At 44.5% G+C, this 16,429-nt stretch overlaps 6 protein-coding genes across 6 annotated transcripts; 4 read left to right on the top strand and 2 right to left on the bottom strand.

Annotated features, from left to right (window-relative positions):
* Window positions 1-3,243: 3,243 nt before the first annotated feature.
* On the top strand, window positions 3,244-4,521 carry LOC136195496 (ubiquitin carboxyl-terminal hydrolase 9X-like). Its single transcript, XM_065984821.1, has 6 exons — window positions 3,244-3,634; window positions 3,705-3,817; window positions 3,876-4,034; window positions 4,087-4,134; window positions 4,194-4,309; window positions 4,359-4,521. The coding sequence occupies exons 1-6, from the start codon at window positions 3,244-3,246 to the stop codon at window positions 4,519-4,521; spliced, it is 990 nt and encodes a 329-aa protein (XP_065840893.1).
* Window positions 4,522-6,086: 1,565 nt separating this feature from the next.
* On the bottom strand, window positions 6,087-6,990 carry LOC136195495 (thioredoxin reductase-like selenoprotein T1b). The gene is made up of 5 exons (XM_065984820.1): window positions 6,940-6,990; window positions 6,878-6,887; window positions 6,575-6,807; window positions 6,425-6,512; window positions 6,087-6,373 (listed from the first exon to the last, which is right to left on the bottom strand). Exons 1-5 carry the CDS (start codon window positions 6,988-6,990, stop codon window positions 6,252-6,254), a joined length of 504 nt encoding a protein of 167 aa, XP_065840892.1. The 3' UTR covers window positions 6,087-6,251.
* A 34-nt stretch (window positions 6,991-7,024) lies between these two features.
* LOC136195626 (fibronectin type-III domain-containing protein 3A-like) lies at window positions 7,025-11,046 on the top strand. The gene is made up of 21 exons (XM_065985014.1): window positions 7,025-7,353; window positions 7,399-7,458; window positions 7,508-7,572; window positions 7,620-7,714; window positions 7,763-7,941; window positions 7,995-8,172; window positions 8,223-8,309; window positions 8,360-8,435; window positions 8,487-8,549; window positions 8,597-8,662; window positions 8,708-8,826; window positions 8,891-8,996; window positions 9,049-9,114; window positions 9,164-9,381; window positions 9,428-9,571; window positions 9,623-9,715; window positions 9,766-9,926; window positions 9,976-10,173; window positions 10,223-10,389; window positions 10,442-10,575; window positions 10,626-11,046. Exons 1-21 carry the CDS (start codon window positions 7,031-7,033, stop codon window positions 10,944-10,946), a joined length of 2,919 nt encoding a protein of 972 aa, XP_065841086.1. The 5' UTR covers window positions 7,025-7,030; the 3' UTR covers window positions 10,947-11,046.
* LOC136195628 (uncharacterized) lies at window positions 10,959-13,092 on the bottom strand. The gene is made up of 5 exons (XM_065985015.1): window positions 12,902-13,092; window positions 12,725-12,845; window positions 12,593-12,672; window positions 12,412-12,541; window positions 10,959-12,329 (listed from the first exon to the last, which is right to left on the bottom strand). Exons 1-5 carry the CDS (start codon window positions 12,941-12,943, stop codon window positions 11,029-11,031), a joined length of 1,674 nt encoding a protein of 557 aa, XP_065841087.1. The 5' UTR covers window positions 12,944-13,092; the 3' UTR covers window positions 10,959-11,028.
* On the top strand, window positions 12,648-14,689 carry LOC136195629 (platelet-activating factor acetylhydrolase-like). Its single transcript, XM_065985016.1, has 10 exons — window positions 12,648-13,241; window positions 13,291-13,368; window positions 13,416-13,530; window positions 13,581-13,692; window positions 13,751-13,864; window positions 13,913-14,001; window positions 14,056-14,204; window positions 14,252-14,276; window positions 14,329-14,480; window positions 14,541-14,689. The coding sequence occupies exons 1-10, from the start codon at window positions 12,989-12,991 to the stop codon at window positions 14,630-14,632; spliced, it is 1,179 nt and encodes a 392-aa protein (XP_065841088.1). The 5' UTR covers window positions 12,648-12,988; the 3' UTR covers window positions 14,633-14,689.
* On the top strand, window positions 14,589-16,389 carry LOC136195630 (17S U2 SnRNP complex component HTATSF1-like). Its single transcript, XM_065985017.1, has 12 exons — window positions 14,589-14,882; window positions 14,931-15,062; window positions 15,115-15,154; window positions 15,200-15,250; window positions 15,301-15,381; window positions 15,435-15,508; window positions 15,557-15,631; window positions 15,686-15,774; window positions 15,821-15,911; window positions 15,965-16,054; window positions 16,104-16,169; window positions 16,217-16,389. Exons 1-12 carry the CDS (start codon window positions 14,709-14,711, stop codon window positions 16,355-16,357), a joined length of 1,104 nt encoding a protein of 367 aa, XP_065841089.1. The 5' UTR covers window positions 14,589-14,708; the 3' UTR covers window positions 16,358-16,389.
* The last annotated feature ends 40 nt before the right edge of the window (window positions 16,390-16,429 follow it).

Genomic DNA, 16,429 nt, shown 5'->3' with positions numbered 1-16,429 from the left:
GTAATTTACTACAGGAAAGAACTGTTGGCCAGTCCCTTGTAATTTCACTGTAATTTATTACAGGAAAGAACAGTTGGCCAGTCCCTTGTAATTTCACTGTAATTTATTACACTAGAGAACAGTTGGCTAGTCCCTTTTAATTTTACTGTAATTTATTACAGGAGAGGACAGTTGGCCAGTCCCTTGTAATTTCACTGTAATTTATTACAGGAGAGGACAGTTGGCCAGTCCCTTGTAATTTTCCTGTATTGTATTACAGAAAAGAACAGTTGGCCAGTTCCTTGTAATTTCACTGTAATTTATTACAGGAGAGAACATTTGGCCAGTCCCTTGTAATTTCACTGTAATTTATTACACTAGTGAACAGTTGGCCAGTCCCTTGTAATTTTCCTGTAATTTATTACAGGAGAACAGTTGGCCAGTCCTTTGTAATTTTCCTGTAATTTATTACAGGAGAGAACAGTTGGCCAGTCCCTTGTAATTTTCCTGTATTGTATTACAGAAAAGAACAGTTGGCCAGTTCCTTGTAATTTCACTGTAATTTATTACAGGAGAGAACAGTTGGCCAGTCCCTTGTAATTTCACTGTAATTTATTACACTAGTGAACAGTTGGCCAGTCCCTTGTAATTTTCCTGTAATTTATTACAGGAGAGAACAGTTGGCCAGTCCCTTGTAATTTCACTGTAATTTATTACACTAGTGAACAGTTGGCCAGTCCCTTGTAATTTTCCTGTAATTTATTACAGGAGAGAACAGTTGGCCAGTCCCTTGTAATTTTTCTGTAATTTACTACAGGAAAGAACTGTTGGCCAGTCCTTGTAATTTCACTGTAATTTATTACAGGAGAACAGTTGGCCAGTCCCTTGTAATTTTTCTGTAATTTATTACAGGAGAGAACAGTTGGCCAGTCCCTTGTAATTTTCCTGTATTGTATTACAGAAAAGAACAGTTGGCCAGTTCCTTGTAATTTCACTGTAATTTATTACAGGAGAGAACATTTGGCCAGTCCCTTGTAATTTCACTGTAATTTATTACACTAGTGAACAGTTGGCCAGTCCCTTGTAATTTTCCTGTAATTTGTTACAGGAAAGAACAGTTGGCCAGTCCCTTGTAATTTCACTGTAATTTATTACACTAGTGAACAGTTGGCCAGTCCCTTGTAATTTTCCTGTAATTTGTTACAGGAAAGAACAGTTGGCCAGTCCCTTGTAATTTCACTGTAATTTATTACAGGAGAACAGTTGGCCAGTCCTTTGTAATTTTCCTGTAATTTATTACAGGAGAGAACAGTTGGCCAGTCCCTTGTAATTTTTCTGTAATTTATTACAGGAAAGAACTGTTGGCCAGTCCCTTGTAATTTCACTGTAATTTATTACAGGAGAGAACAGTTGGCCAGTCCCTTGTAATTATTCTGTATGATTGAGGAAGAGAAGAATACTTGATCATCGATGATAATATTCATCGTCATCACCATCAAGTACCCTTCTCTTTTTTCCTTCACGTTGCACTCTGCTTTATATTTTACTGTGACACCTGCAATTTCATGCAAGACAAACCGAGACATTTTTCCAAACTACTGTAAAACTTGTTCTATTACATGCATGTTTAGGAGAGTTGGGTGCAAGCCGGAAAGCGTCAGAGGGAGAAATTGATCGAATTGAGGCGGCGATTGGCTGAAGACGACGACGACGACGATGACATAATAGCTGGGAAGGTAGGCCGGCTGGTGCAATTACAAGTGGTGCAAAAAATAGGTTTGATTTAATAATTAAAAAACATTTCATTGGACCAATAAACGCAATGTCTTGCAGAACTGGCTACGCAAATTTCTCTACTGGAAGAAAAATTGAAAGCATGCAATGAGCAGAACGAGCAAAGATTCATGGCGTTGAAAAAAGATATAGGTGAGATATAGTATTTACTATTAGTGCTAGACGATATCTATCAATTCATTTAGAGCTTGCTGATGACCAGAGAAGCCAATTGGAAGAGCAAGTGACGAAAATGAAAGATATGCTGGTGAAATTCCAAATGGAATTGGATTGTCTAAAGCAGCAGAAATAGACGAGACATGCAAGACAACAACAGAACTCCTGTGTAAGAGTTCTGGCAAAGAAGGGTATTATTTAATCAAGAATCGCGTTTGGGAGAATATTCATTATATTGGCAGTTGTGTACTGAAGAAGTATATTGGAATATAGTCTAAATCATGCAGTACCTCTTCCAAATAATCGGAAATCTGTTGACCAACCAAATCAGGGGGATCTGATCTAATAATCGAGATTTGTCTAAATATTTTGATATAGAGATAGAGAAATATCTAAAGACATGAGGAGGGTTTTCTGTTTGCCTTGTTTTCTCTACACCATCCTAATATTGGGTAGTGCTCGACGTTGATGACGAGGACGCGATGATGAGAGCGAATTTTGCCAGGGAGAGAAAAGCGGCCAAATGCTGACGAATGGGATGGGGAGGAAAATTGTCGCCTTCGATCGGGAGGTTGGGAAATTTGTCTTTGAGGCGTAAGGTCAGCTCCTCAAAGACCCGCTTGTAGCCTCAGGAGTAGCTGTTCAGATCGCGAGAGGTCAAGAAGGTGCGTTCACGAACGGGGTCCCGTTACCTACCAGGAGCAAGAGAAGGATCAATAGCATGAGGTATAGATTTATTTTTAACATCTCAATCATTTTTAATTTCTTTTGCTTAGGGAAGCACAATTGAATGCGAAGGGAAAGGAAGAAAAGTGACGCGTTGAGTTCAGGGTTGAGTTGTGCGAATAGCGGCAGCTTTATAGACCGTTTCAGAGCCGAAAAATAGATTTTTTGGCTCAACTGTGCCGATTGAGTCTGCAAATTGCAGCGGTTGACCGAGGTTGACCGCGCTTACATCCTAGAAGCTAACGTACGCTATTTGAACTTGCGTAGTCGCGAATCCTCGTGGCATCCTCGTGGGGCCATTTCGACGCCAGACCGCTCTCGAACGGCCCAAAAGCGATTCACTTAGCACAAATCTACTCAGGTTAGCAAACCAAGACCATCGAACTCTCATCGTCGCACAAAACGCGTCGAAACAGTCAAAAAACGCATCGCGAACGCTTATCCCAACGCTCTTCGCATCGTATCGCAGCCGAAACCTCTCCTAAAACCTGCATCGTCTCCGCATATCCCCCCGTTCGACGCTTCGAACGCAATCGAAGCGCATTTAGACTCCCCCTTTGCAGCACTTTTTTCCCCACTCGCGCTCCAATGGAAGTGTCGGGAGGCGGCGATCCCAATAGCCAAGGAGAAGGAGGACAAAATCCAAGCGACTCCGGCGGCGACGGCAGTCGTTTAAACGTGAGCGGCGGACTTCCGCCGTTGCGGGAAGACGAAGAGAGTGGCGGCGGCGGCGGCGAAATCGAACGAAGCGTTCCGCCGGATCAGCCGTCTCCGTACGAATCGGTGGTCGCCGCCGACGAACGGCCGTCGTCGTCGCCACCGCCGTCGATGACGGAAAATGTTGGCGAAGCGGATTTTCCGGTGCAAGTGTTGCAGAAATTAGACGATAGTTTGAATGGGACGAAGTGGATTGTGCCGGTGACGCCTCGCGGCGATTTGGAGGTCTTGCTTCTGGCTGCGATACGATTGTGCAAGAGAGGTTAGTTAGATGGAAGGGGGTGTTTTCAGTGGAGATTTTCTAAGGGAGACCCTGCCTTACTTACTCTCAGGCTTGGATTCTCAAAGCGAGCCGTGTCAGAGATTCTTTAGAGACGGTCTCTATTCGTCGTTTGTTAAAATTTTGACGGACGAGGCTGTCTACTCGTGGGAAGCCGAAATTCAGGTTTGGGATTTTTTGAGAATTTGTAACTCGTACGTATGATGATGAAGATTTTTTATAGCAATACATTCAAGAGAACAATCTTCGACTTGTTCAATTGTGCGTTCTCAAGTTGAATGACGACGTCTTGCACCTTCTCGATCTTCTTGCAATGGTCTTAAGTCCTTCGTCTGACTTCCACTTTGTCAACGAAACCAAAACGCCAGAAAATTCTGATTACGTACTAAACTAATCAACAGCAGAAGTTCTAATAGAAAACGCTTTTTCCTTAGGCTTTTACTGATGTAGTCTATGCGAAACCGGCAGAACCTGAACCCATGGTAAGCAAGGGGTCATACTCTACTAGATACGTGTCTCTAATTTTTTTCATTCTCCCCAGGGTTGGCTTGTTGATTTGGTGAACGCCTTTGGATCCTACAACGGATTTGACGTCTTGCGAAAGCGCGTACTCGAAGGCAGCAACCTGAACGTGCAGATCATGGCTGCGCTCATTCGGTATTGGAAAAGAATTTTAGACTGCCATTATTAATTTATTTCTCTCTAGACCTTTTCACGGCTGCGCTGACGTTTTGACTTTGGAATGCTTTCAAAAATACTTGATTCCGTGCGCCGATCGAATGCTGGAGGTGTTGGAGAGTCTCACCGACGACGATTTGAAAGAACGACGCTTTGTCGAGACTATTTCAAGTCAGTTCACCCCCTATTAAAAAACTACATTTTAACTTAAATATTTTTATTATGAAAGTATTTGAAAGTTATTTGTTGGGGCGATCCGGATCGAAAGGAGATGTTTGGGGAAGTTAAAATGAGGATGATATTGAGGTAAGAAGGGGGGATCCTTAATTAAATTTAAAAAAATACGCTCTCATTTATTCTATACAAAGGCTCCTTCAAATATCGTCCTTCAATGGAAAAATGATCGCTCTCCATGAAGTGAACGGAATGGCTTGGACGTTGTACAGTTCACCGTGGCACAGACGACAATACGAGGAGTACGAAACTGTCGGCGCGGAAACGCTAGTGGTGAGATATAAGAGTGAGAGAGAGAGGTCTTTGTTTCTTTCTTTCAAAGACTACTTTCGCCTTTTTTTCCGTCTCCTTCAGTTGTGGATCAAGAACAACGACGTTTTGACTATTGCCTTGCGCGACAATCCTGATTGCGTCGAGCAACTGGAAGGCATTTTGCATTTCATGCTTCAAGAGAAGGCGTTTAATCAGGCGGATTTGGATGCCATTTGGGCCGTTCAGGTTGCTACCGAAACGAGACGTTTTCTTTGCGAGTTCTACGCCTGCTCTAGGATGGAAAGGATGATGCAATCGTGGAGAACGTACACGATCTTTTGGCGAAGTTTGCGTGGAGTTTTTCTCCTGAGCAGCTTGATCATCTTTTTCATTGCGTTCAGGTACTTTGCGATCTGTTTTTCGTCGTGTTTTGGTTTATTGTCGACGTTTAGGAGAGTTGGGTGCACGCCGGAAAGCATCAGAGGGAGAAATTGATCGAATTGATTCGGCGATTGGCTGAAGTCGACAAGGATGGCGTAATGGCTGGGAAGGTAGGCCGGCTGCTGGAATTACAAGTGCTGCAAAAAATGGGTTTGATTTAATTAAAAAAACGTTTCATTGGACCAATAAACGCAATGTCTTGCAGAACTGGCTAAGCAAATTTCTCTACTGGAAGAAAAATTGAAAGCATGCAATGAGCAGAACGAGCAAAGATTCATGGCCTTGATAGGTGAGATATAGTATTTACTATTAGTGCTAGACGATATCTATCAATTCATTTTAGAGCTTGCTGATGCACAGAGAAGTCAATTGGAAGAGCAAGTGACGGAAATGAAAGATATGCTGGTGAAATTCCAAATGGAATTGGATTGTCTAAAGTAGTAATAGACGAGACATGCAAGACAACAACAGAACTCCTGTGTGTAAGAGTTCTGGCAAAGAAGGGTATTATTTAATCAAGAATCGCGTTTGGGGGAATATTCATTATATTGGCAGTTGTGTACAGAAGAAGTATATTGGAATATAGTCTAAATCATGCAGTACCTCTTCCAAATAATCGGAAATCTGTTGATCAACCAAATCAGGGGGATCTAATAATCGTGATTTGTCTAAATCGTTTCGATTTCTTCTTCATTGATTTGCGCTTCTCTGCTATCTCCGTCACTATCGGCTGCGTTCTACAGTACAGTACTCGTGTCATTATCTCTGTCCGGGACCCGTCAGTGGTTTGCTACCATAGATTGCTTCACGTGATCATGCCATTGTAGAAATATATTTGTTCAGAATAGATAGAGTAATGACGCAGTGCGGGGAAATCGCCTGGCTTATCAAAGTACTAGAAGCACTATACGCATGCTTTCTCTAGTTCTTATCATTCGTGGCGACATCCCGCGAACAGATACAAACGTACACGAAGAATAAATAAGAAAACCTATTACGCAGCACTGAATCCCTTCATATCTAGAGTCGTAATCTTCGCCCTTTCCTCTACCATGTCGAATAGCTCGTGAAGCGACGGAAGACGACCGGTCTCAAGTTTGGACCAGACCCTTTCATCTTAGCAAAAAAGACTAGGAAATTCTAGAGTAAAAATGTGACCAGTTTTACTGTTTAGCGAAACTTCGAAAGCACCGGTGGCCATCAACTGATTTTCTATCGTGTTTGTTATGAAGAAAATCATGAGACAGGCCGTCAACTAAATATTTTGGTATAAAGATAGAGAAATATCTAAAGACGTGGGGAGGGTTTTCGGTTTGCCTTGTTTTCTCTACACCATCCTAATATTGGGTAGTGCTCGATGTTGACGCCGAGTTTTTCTGTGATGCTGTCTATGACGAGGACGGCGATGATGAGCGCGAATTTTGCCAGGGAGAGAAAAGCGGCCAAATGCTGACGAATGGGATGGGGAGGAAAATTGTCGCCTTCGATCGGGAGGTTGGGAAATTTGTCTTTGAGGCGTAAGGTCAGCTCCTCAAAGACCCGCTTGTAGCCTCAGGAGTAGCTGTTCAGATCGCGAGAGGTCAAGAAGGTGCGTTTCGCGAAGGGGGTCCCGTTACCTACCAGTAGAGAACTTTTAGCGTCGGAACCGAAAAAGCGGGGTGTTGTAGAGAGTCCGGTTTGGCCTTGGCGACGCCCGACGCGGCGAAAACAAGAAGACAAACGACGATGAACATCGCTTTTCCTCCCCTCTGATATCCTACGCGCGTTAGTAAGATGTCGTCAGAACACAGAGTGGAGATCTCCGAAGCGACGCTGCGCGAATTGGTGGCTGCTGCGTCAGAAGCGGGGACGTCGATTGTGATTCGAGATCAACTGGGTCGTCCCATCAGCGTTCGATGTCGCGCAGTAAAGAGGGAAGATCCTCCTCCTCCCTCTCCACCTCGAGAACCCCAAATTATAAATGTCGAAGTTGGCGATACGACGAGTCGCAGCGCCTCCATTTCGTGGAGTCTCGACGAGGCAAAAGGGAAAGTCGTCTACGAACTTTTTGTTGGAAACGAAAAGAAAGACACCACCAAATTAAAATCCGTCTACAAGTACGCACACAGATTAGAAAAATTTCCTAGCAACGTCTTTCGTAGGGGAAACGGTTTAGCCTACAAACTTGATCAACTAACGCCTGGCAAAGAATATTTTATCAGGTGAAAATTTCATTATTGTTGTTGGACTGAAACTGATGTTTTTGTCTAGAGTGCGAGCGTATGATGAAAGTAAGGAAGATTCTCCCACCGAATCTCTTTATGGCGAATCAAAAGGTCTATTTGATCTTGCATCTGTGCTAGAGTCAATGTATCTGTCTCAGTTGTCACAGTCAAAACGCTGAGCGAAGTCCCAGACAAGCCATCTCAGCTGAGACTAGCAAGCCGAACAAAGAACAGCATCACAGTCAAATGGAATGTAAGAGATCTCCTCTCTTTTATTGAAGTGCAATTATTTTTTATCTAGGCGCCATACCATAATGGTAGCGACATTAGTGCTTATCATCTGTATTGGGATCAAGGTAGAGAAGACGAGGAGTTTGTTTTGACGTATTCCGGCTCTCAGAAGCAGCACAAGTTGATCAAACTTGCACAGGGGCACGCCTATCGGTTCAAAGTCTGCGCTGAAAACGCTCTCGGAAAAAGGCATTATAAAATTTACAAGTATTGTACACATGAATGTGAAAGTCCGTCTGTAGTGAAATGAGCGAGATTGAACGTTTTGCTACGCAAACTGGGCCTCCCGCTGCTCCATCAGAACCGCACTTGATTTCTTCGACACCTCGTTCTTTGACTATTGGATGGAATAGTACTCAATCCTCCTCGTCTGATGTGGAGTCGCTTCAGTACACTTTGGAAATGGAAGACTCGGCCACCGTAAGAGCTCAGCTCTACAGATAATTTTTTCATCTATTAATTTTATCTAGGGTTATGGATTCAGGTCGGTTTATCACGGAAGTGACGATCAGTTCACTTCTACTGATTTGACGTCATATACGGAGTACAGTTTTCGGGTATACAAGTGTCCACTGAGTCACCTTCAACTTCTTCACCTTTGCCTTAGGTGAGCGTATCAAACAGCTCAGGAACAAGCAAATTCAGTAGTGTAGCTCATATAAGAACGTCTCCTGATAAGCCAGGTTAGGAGAACTTTCAAAATATACGAACGAAATCGTCATTTATATATGTAGGACCCCCTTCGGCTCCTCAACTTGTTGGCTCTTCTCAATCCACGTCTCTAACCGTGTCCTGGGGTAGCTGATAATCTTCAAGTAGTGTTTTTTTCTGAGCCTAGTTTTAGGTCCTCCCAAGGCAGATGGAGGCTTGCCTGTGTCAAATTATTTGGTTGAAATTAGTAGACAAAAAGGTGAAATTTGACACCTTTTATTCACGCCACGTTCAATTTCTGCAGATACTGGTTTCACCGACGTTTACAACGGCTCTTTCAATCAGTGCACCATCAAAGACCTGGCTCCAGGAACTCGGTATTGGTGCAGAGTATCCGCTTCATCAGCGGGAGGAGTAGGCCCTGTAAATAGACGTCACTTCTGTGCACATAACTATAGAATTATCATCGTTTCCTGTACTCTTTTAGTTTTCCACAGCATCGTCGATTAGCACTAGACCAGTTGTGCCTGGATCACCTCAAAACTTGAGATTAAATAAGACAGCTAAAGCGGATTCTCTTCCCATTGCATGGGGTACGTAGAATAGTTTCCCCTCGAAGAGAGTTTTTGATGCTTTTTTTTTCAGAGTCGCCTGACGCCACTGGTGGTTCTCCTATTACAGACTATTTACTTCAAATGAAATCAGACAAAGGTAAGATATTCCCTTACAGACCCCTGCACTTGAGAATTTAACTCTCAAGATTTTGTCGACGTTTATTCGGGCCCCGTTTCGTCGTTTTTTGTACGCAACCTAAGCCCCGGAAAATCGTACGCCTTTCGAGTCAAAGCGAAGAACGCCGTTGGTTTTGGATCGTGGTCGAACGAGTTCGTCACCGAAACGTCAGCATCCGTTCCAGGGAAGCCTCTCCCGCCAACGTACCAGTGCAAATCTCCGCATCGGATTCATTTGGAGTGGAAGGTGCGAAGCAGTGACTAAAAACGCGTTTGATTTTCTTTTCCTTTAGGCGCCTTGTGATAATGGCAGTCCAGTGACTTCCTATCGCCTCGCTCTCATCCACGAAGTAGAAGAATGCGTTTATAGTGGTCCAGATTTGGCCTGCGACGTCAAACAACTCAAACCAGCCACCTATTATTATTTCCGCCTTCAGGTTAGCAATTTTGGAAAAATTAGTCAATGAAACACTCATCGTTTGTATAAGGCGTCCAATACAGTGGGCCAAAGTCCTTGGAGCGACCTGGTGACCATAGTAACGCCGCCAGGTCCGCCTTCAGCCGTTCAGTCGCTTCAAACGGTAAGGGCTACGATCACGTATGTTTATTCGTTTTACTGGCAATTTTCTAGCGTCACTCTACTGTCGATTCAATTGGCATTGAATGGAAAGATCCTTTGAACAACGGCTCACCTATTTTGCGTTATGACGTCGACGTCATCGGAGTCGACGTCTTTCAAACAGAGGAGAAATGCTTTTCTGTGCCCAATCTTCATCCCGAGACGACTTATAAGTATTTGAAAAATAAATTCAGGGGGTTTTCTTTTGTATCGATGTCTTAGGATTCGCATTCGAGCCATCAACGAAATTGGTGCGGGAGGCTATAGTAAAATTCTGCAAGCGACGACGGGAACAGCGCCACCATCCGCGCCACATCCTCCCGATCTGGTGAAAGCAACGTACAACAGTCTCAAAATCAAGTGGGAAAATCCTGAAAAACTTGAACACATTTTGCAGATGAAAAGCGCCGGAAACAACAAGTAGGCAAAAACGTCCCTATATCCTTTCTCCTCACCGGCGATTTTTCAGATTTCAGACGGTCCACAGCGGCTTAGTCGCATCCCATCGCGTCAATCGTCTGCAAGTCAACTCTCCTTACTCGTTTCGACTTGCTTCGGTGAACAGCGGCGGGCAGAGCGAATGGAGTGAAGCGATCACTTACCGCACGACCCAATCGCCACCTCCGGCACCGATCGGTGTGATTTCAGCATCACCTGAAACTCTTACGTCTGTAAATTTGTTTCGTAGGGCTGACGTGTGCCAATGTGACGTCAGAAACAGCTCACATCGCCTGGAAACCCAGTCCCCAAGCTGCTGACTTACCTCATTACGTCTACGAGCTCCAAATGCAGAAAATTGGATTTGGCTCGGATTTCGATCAGGTGGAGTAGCTAAAGAATGTTTTTTGTCTTTTCTATGCGTCTTCCTTTAGCTCTTTAGAGGAGATGCGACGGAGTTTTGGCTATCCACGCTTCAATCGGATACTGCGTATCGACTCAGAGTGCGAGTGTCGGTTGAAATCGACTCTTCCGTTCTGTATAGTCCCTTCTCTACCCTACTGTCTTTCCAAACGAAACCAGTGGAGAAAAAGGATTCCGTACCCGTCAAAAAACGAGCCGTTGACACAGAAAATCATTCGACGCAAGAACAAGCCCCTATCGATGATCCTATGAGCAATTTTAACAAAATAGCGATTGCAGTCATGGTGGCTGTCATAGTCATTGCTATTTTGTTAGGCTACTTGATGACGTAGACGGAAGCCCCCTCGTGAACACCCCTAGTTATGATTAATAACTACAATATTTGATTTATTAAAAAACAAGTCGAAAATCCTATCACGTGGCTGGATTCTTCTCAGCCATTTTCAAAAATCGCTCCCTCATGCCCGACCTCCAAACGACGTCACCAGGAACGACCTCCGTCATCGCAGCGACGATTTTCACGAGCTGGTCAAGATCCATCTCCTTCCGAAACGACTCTACGAACCCACAAAGACACTCGCGCATCACGGCGACGTCCAGACCGTCCAATCGCATTTGAAACGCCTGCACTTTGATCTCGCCCATACGCTGAAGCGTCTGAAACTGCCGCACGGCTTTGCAAGCCCACTCGAGCTCGTGTTCCTTCTCCGAAATGGTAGAATCAAGGATCGATCGAATAAACTCCGGTACTCTATCAGTAATTGTCTCCTTTAATTCTCGTATCTCGTCTTTCAGTTTCGCCACGGCGGCCACCTTGGGCTTCATCGCCGCGCCGATTTTAACCTCGACCGTTCTCAGAACGCCCAACGTCGCCGCCGCCGTCACTTCCGCCTCGAGTCTCTCCAAACGCTCAGCGGAATCAAGATCGTCGGAATTCCCTCCATCTCCGCCGCATGACTTATCTACTTTAGGTTTCTGCTCCCGCTGCTCCCGCTGCTCCCTCTCAGCATTATCGCGTAGAATCTCAGCAAAATCAGCGCTCACGCCACTATCCATACTCCGTAACGCGTCCCACGGCGTCCCCGTCGACGACGCTTCGAACGCTTCGACGCGAAACTGTCGCAGGAAGTGTTCCGCTTGCCATTGAACGGTCGCGTGGAGAAGACGAATTTGCTCGTCGTCGAGACTATAGCTGAGCGACTGTTTCACAATTTCGCACGACGTGTCCATTCGCGCGATGTATTCTTCAGTCATGCAGTCGGGTCGAAGGCGAGCACTAATCGACAAATATGTATTAACGGCGTCGCGATTCAACAACGAGCCGGTGAACGTGAAACCGAGTATCGCTTGGAGATTTTGCGCGTGGAACCAAATCTGCTCGAGTCGCGGATCAACGTCGAGCGTTGACATGATCTCTTTGATCATTTCATCGCCCGTTTCGCGTAACGTGCAGCCGATTTTGTAGCGCTCGTCTCGACTGCACGTTCCCTGGATTAGGGTGACAATGTCGTTCGTCAGACCGTCCCATAGGGCGCGCGTCACCGATTGGTCGGCGAGAACGCCGAGATGCTGAGCAGCTGAGTTGATGGCGATCATGCTGAGTTGGATGTCGGTGGAGGTCGCGGGGAGGAGATGGGGGATCGTGTGGAGGGTGAGTAGTTGAGTTCGAATGTAGTAGTGGTATGCCATGTAGGCAATGAGAGCTGATCGGGGAGCTAAAATCATTGGCTTATTGATACTTGGTATGTCAATTACATTTAATTAATTTATTAATTAATGGGGCCCCTTTCTACTTACTTGTGCTGGACACTGGCACAAGACTCGCCGGATCGCTCTTTGCAATTGTGAGACCCTCTAATGCCAATTCGCATAGCGATATAATGGCTGCTTGATTCGAATCAAAATTGTTCAAAACGAGCGAGTGAACCTAAGAAAGATTTGACGTTGATGACGTCAATGGGAAGGGGCGTAACGGTACCTGTTCTTCGAATCCGATGTGCACGAGAAGTTTGCTCGCTTCTTCGCTTTGGGAAGCCAATGCGGAAAAGTTTTTGTCGGCTTCAGAAGAGAAAGTCAACAAAAACTAGGAACTCTCTCGTCGCCGCTTTACTTTTGTCCAGGCTGCGATATCGAGAAGCTCCGCCCGAGTCGATGAGTCGCGAGAGGTTGAAGTGCACAAACGTCAGGTAGCGAACGTACGAATCGCTTGTCGTTCTCCTTTTGAGGGCCCCCTTTATGCACGAGACTTCCCTATGTGCAAGTCTAGTAGACAGTCATCGCCTAGTACCAGTGCATCTCTCAGGAGCTCCTTCGGCGCTGAAAAAGCCATTGCAGAAAATTGTTAGTCGACCTACCGCACGTTAGAAAAGTATCAATGTCATTCTTGCGAGCTTTTCGAAAGGAGGGCTTTCCTCCTCGTCCAGGATCTCTCAAAGTCGGAACGTTTGACCTGCTGTTTGGAAAGGGTCCCGACAATCTTCTCGCTCGGCTCTACTACCCAACGCCGGCCGAGACGGCGGAGGCGAAAGCGGCTGCGTGGTTGCCGGACCGTCGTTACACCGCTGGCTATGCGAATTACATGAAAATGAATCAGGCGATAGTCGGTCGTCTATTTTGGTTCATAGGAGGTGCATCTGATGACGTCAGATATAAGAGTTAGTTAATTAAAATCTTTAGGTTCTGAGGAAGCGATGTGTCTATGGGAGACGCCACTTCTTCCCAACGGCACTGAGACTGATGTTGGCAGTCATGACGGTAGATAGTAGATAAAGTGTTTGAAGTACTTGTGTTCTTTTTGTCAGATAAATTACCTGTCATCATCTTTTCCCACGGTTTGGCGGGAATGAGAACGTCGTACAGCGCTCTGTGCTGTACTTTGGCGTCAGAAGGATTTCTCGTTGCAGCCATAGAACACAGGTTCTACAGAAGGATGATGATATAGGACACTCTTATCCTGACTACTATAGAGACATGACTGCCTGTGCAACGTTTTTCAAAACTGAGTGCGGTGAGTTTCAGTGGCTTGAATATCAACACTTGAAGCCCGGAGAGAAGGAGTGGCCATTGAGGAATCGTCAGGTTTTCCGGGGGGTGCATCTTGCTCTTTGGTGGGTAGACAGTGTCTTGTCTGCTCTAGCTGCCCCAAAGGGCTGCAGAAACGTCGCGACTGCTAGATTTACTTGAAAAAATCAATGCAGGAGAAGCAATTCAGAACGAGTTAAATTGTTCTTTTGATTTGAAACAACTGAAAGTATAGAATCAGTGACATTTAAATTGGTAGTCAGTCTGACTCTCTTAGAATCGATTGGATTTAGACAAAGTGGCTATGGCAGGTCACTCTTTTGGTGGAACTACGTCAATTCGGTCTCTACTCGATGAGCGTTTTAAGTCAGAAAAAAAATGAATTTATAGTGCGTTTTTTCACTCGTTATCCTGATACAGATGTGCTGTGGTGTATGACGCCTGGATGTTTCCTTTTGACCGTGACGATCCAATGGAGATGAAGCAGCCTATTCTCTTTTTGAATTCTGAAACCTTTCACTGGCCTGAGAACATTCGAAAAATAAAGAGTGTAATAGAAAAAGATCCAGGTACGCCTCCCAAGCCCATGATTGCTTAATTGAAATTGTTATCATAGCTCATCGAAAAATGTTCACTATACGGTACACAGATGTTTTTAAGATTAATACGTGTGTGCTTGCAGGTCTAATGTAGGGGTACTGGACATCAATTTTGCACTGATTTTGGCTTCGTTTTCCGCACGTTCTTGGCTCGTCGACTCAAGTTCATCGGGGAGTTGAGTCATGCGAAGGCTTTGGAACTGAACCACTGCTTTACCAGTGCCTTTCTGCAGACCTACTTAGAATGTAAGAACTTTTTCTGTCCAGTTCACTCCGAAGTCAAGGAAAGAGAATTATTGTGTTTAGGCAAGCAAGATGCCTTTGATAGTCTACTAGAAGGGGAGGTTGCAAAAAACAAAAGTGTTATGATTGGATCGCCCGTCAAAGAGACGGACTAATCAATTTTTCAAGAACACTACATGTATTTATTCATTTTTCTACAGCACGCTACACCCTTGCACCACCTTTGCGAAAATGTCCGACAAACCCGACAATTCAGCCGCTACTGCAGACTTCGTGGCAGAATTAAAGGCTTCCGTGGCTCCTGCAGCAGCTCCCAATCCAAGCGAATCGAAAAAGACATTCATCGATCCTCAAGACGGGACCGTTTTCGAGTGGGATGACGAAAAGAAAGCGTGGTTTCCTAAGGTCGCCAGATCTGTATTGTTCAGCATCACTAAACGCATTTCTTTACAGGTAGACGAAGAATTCATCGCCGGCTATCAGGCAAACTACGGATTTACGCCCGAAGCCCAAGAATGGAGCAAGCGAGCCGCCGAAGCGGCAGCTTTGCCTCCTGAAAAGCCGCAGAAAAAGAAGAAAGCCGAAGTTTGCATTTATTACTGCTTGCCTCGCGAGATTTATGACGTCATATATGTAGAAAAGTGGAATACCTAAGACGAAACCGGAAGAACCCGCTGGTTTGCCGATGAAATTTGTTTCCTGAAAATTCACTCGCATTTTAGCTGGATGGTTTGACGTTGACGAGTCAAAAAATAGAAACGTCTACGTGTCAGGTACAACTTCTTATATAGAAATGAGGTATGGTCTATGTTTGACTCATTAGGACTGCATGAGGACACGACATTGGAAGAATTTACCGAACTCATGTCCAAATGTGGGATAATAATGGAGGATCCGGATACGAGTGAGTCAATCGAGACTCTGAGGCAATCCACAATAGATAGAAATGATCTGTAGACAAGCCTAAAATTAAATTGTATCAAGACGAGGAAGGACATCTGAAAGGAGATGGCCTTTGTGGCTACTTAAAGGTTATATAACATAGCGTCTAAGAAATGGAATTGATTATTTTGTTTTAGAAAGAATCCGTTGACCTGGCTATTAAATTATTGGACGAGAGTTTGTTTAAGGGGAAGAAACTCTCCATTGAAAGGGTCTCTTTCCTATTGTAGAGGAAACGCGCTAGATGAATTTCTAATATATTTCAGGCAAAGTTTGCTCAGAAGGGAGACTACAACACGGCGCTTCGAAAAAAGAAGAAGAAAGTAAAGAAACGAAAAGCGAATACACAAGAAAAGTAGACGTCAAATTTTTTATTTATATTCTGACTAATTTATCCCTAGGCTCCTCGGATGGCAAGAGTCAACTCAGAAACGAGCTAAAAACGAGAGAATTGTTATATTTAAAAATATGTTTGAACCCAAAGAATTCGAAGTTAGTTTTCATAAAGGTGAACTAATGATACGACGTCATATTTTCTCGTCCAGGAGAACCCCGTTGCCATAACCGACATAAAAGACGATATCATGGAAGAATGCAAAAAATTCGGTCACGTCAAGAAAGTCTTGATATTCGACGTAAGGAAGCTGTGGTAACTAGGAAGTGTATGCTAATTATTTCCTGTAGCGCCACCCAGATGGCGTGGCTTCCGTGGCTTTCAGGGAACAAGAAATGGCAGACGAATGCGTCAGCGTATGTTTAGTCCCATCGACTAGCGAGTCTTTTTTCTCGATTTTCAGGCTATGAATGGGAGATTTTTTGGAGGAAAAAGTATCGTGGTCGAGTTGTGGGATGGCACGACCGACTATCAAGTCGAAGAGACGAGCAAAGAAAGGGAGGAGCGCCTGAAGAACTGGGAAACGTTTCTTGAAAAAAGCTAAGCGTAGAAAAGAAATACAATTCCTGTACAACATTTACTTTACTGAACGTACATACGTACACGTGCTTTTCTA

The sequence above is a fragment of the Oscarella lobularis genome, chromosome 14, assembly GCF_947507565.1.
Source record: "Oscarella lobularis chromosome 14, ooOscLobu1.1, whole genome shotgun sequence".
In the NCBI taxonomy this organism is placed as follows: Eukaryota; Metazoa; Porifera; class Homoscleromorpha; order Homosclerophorida; family Oscarellidae; genus Oscarella; species Oscarella lobularis.
Note: the sequence above shows the minus strand (reverse complement) of the source record. Positions and strands in the feature narration are given on the sequence as shown.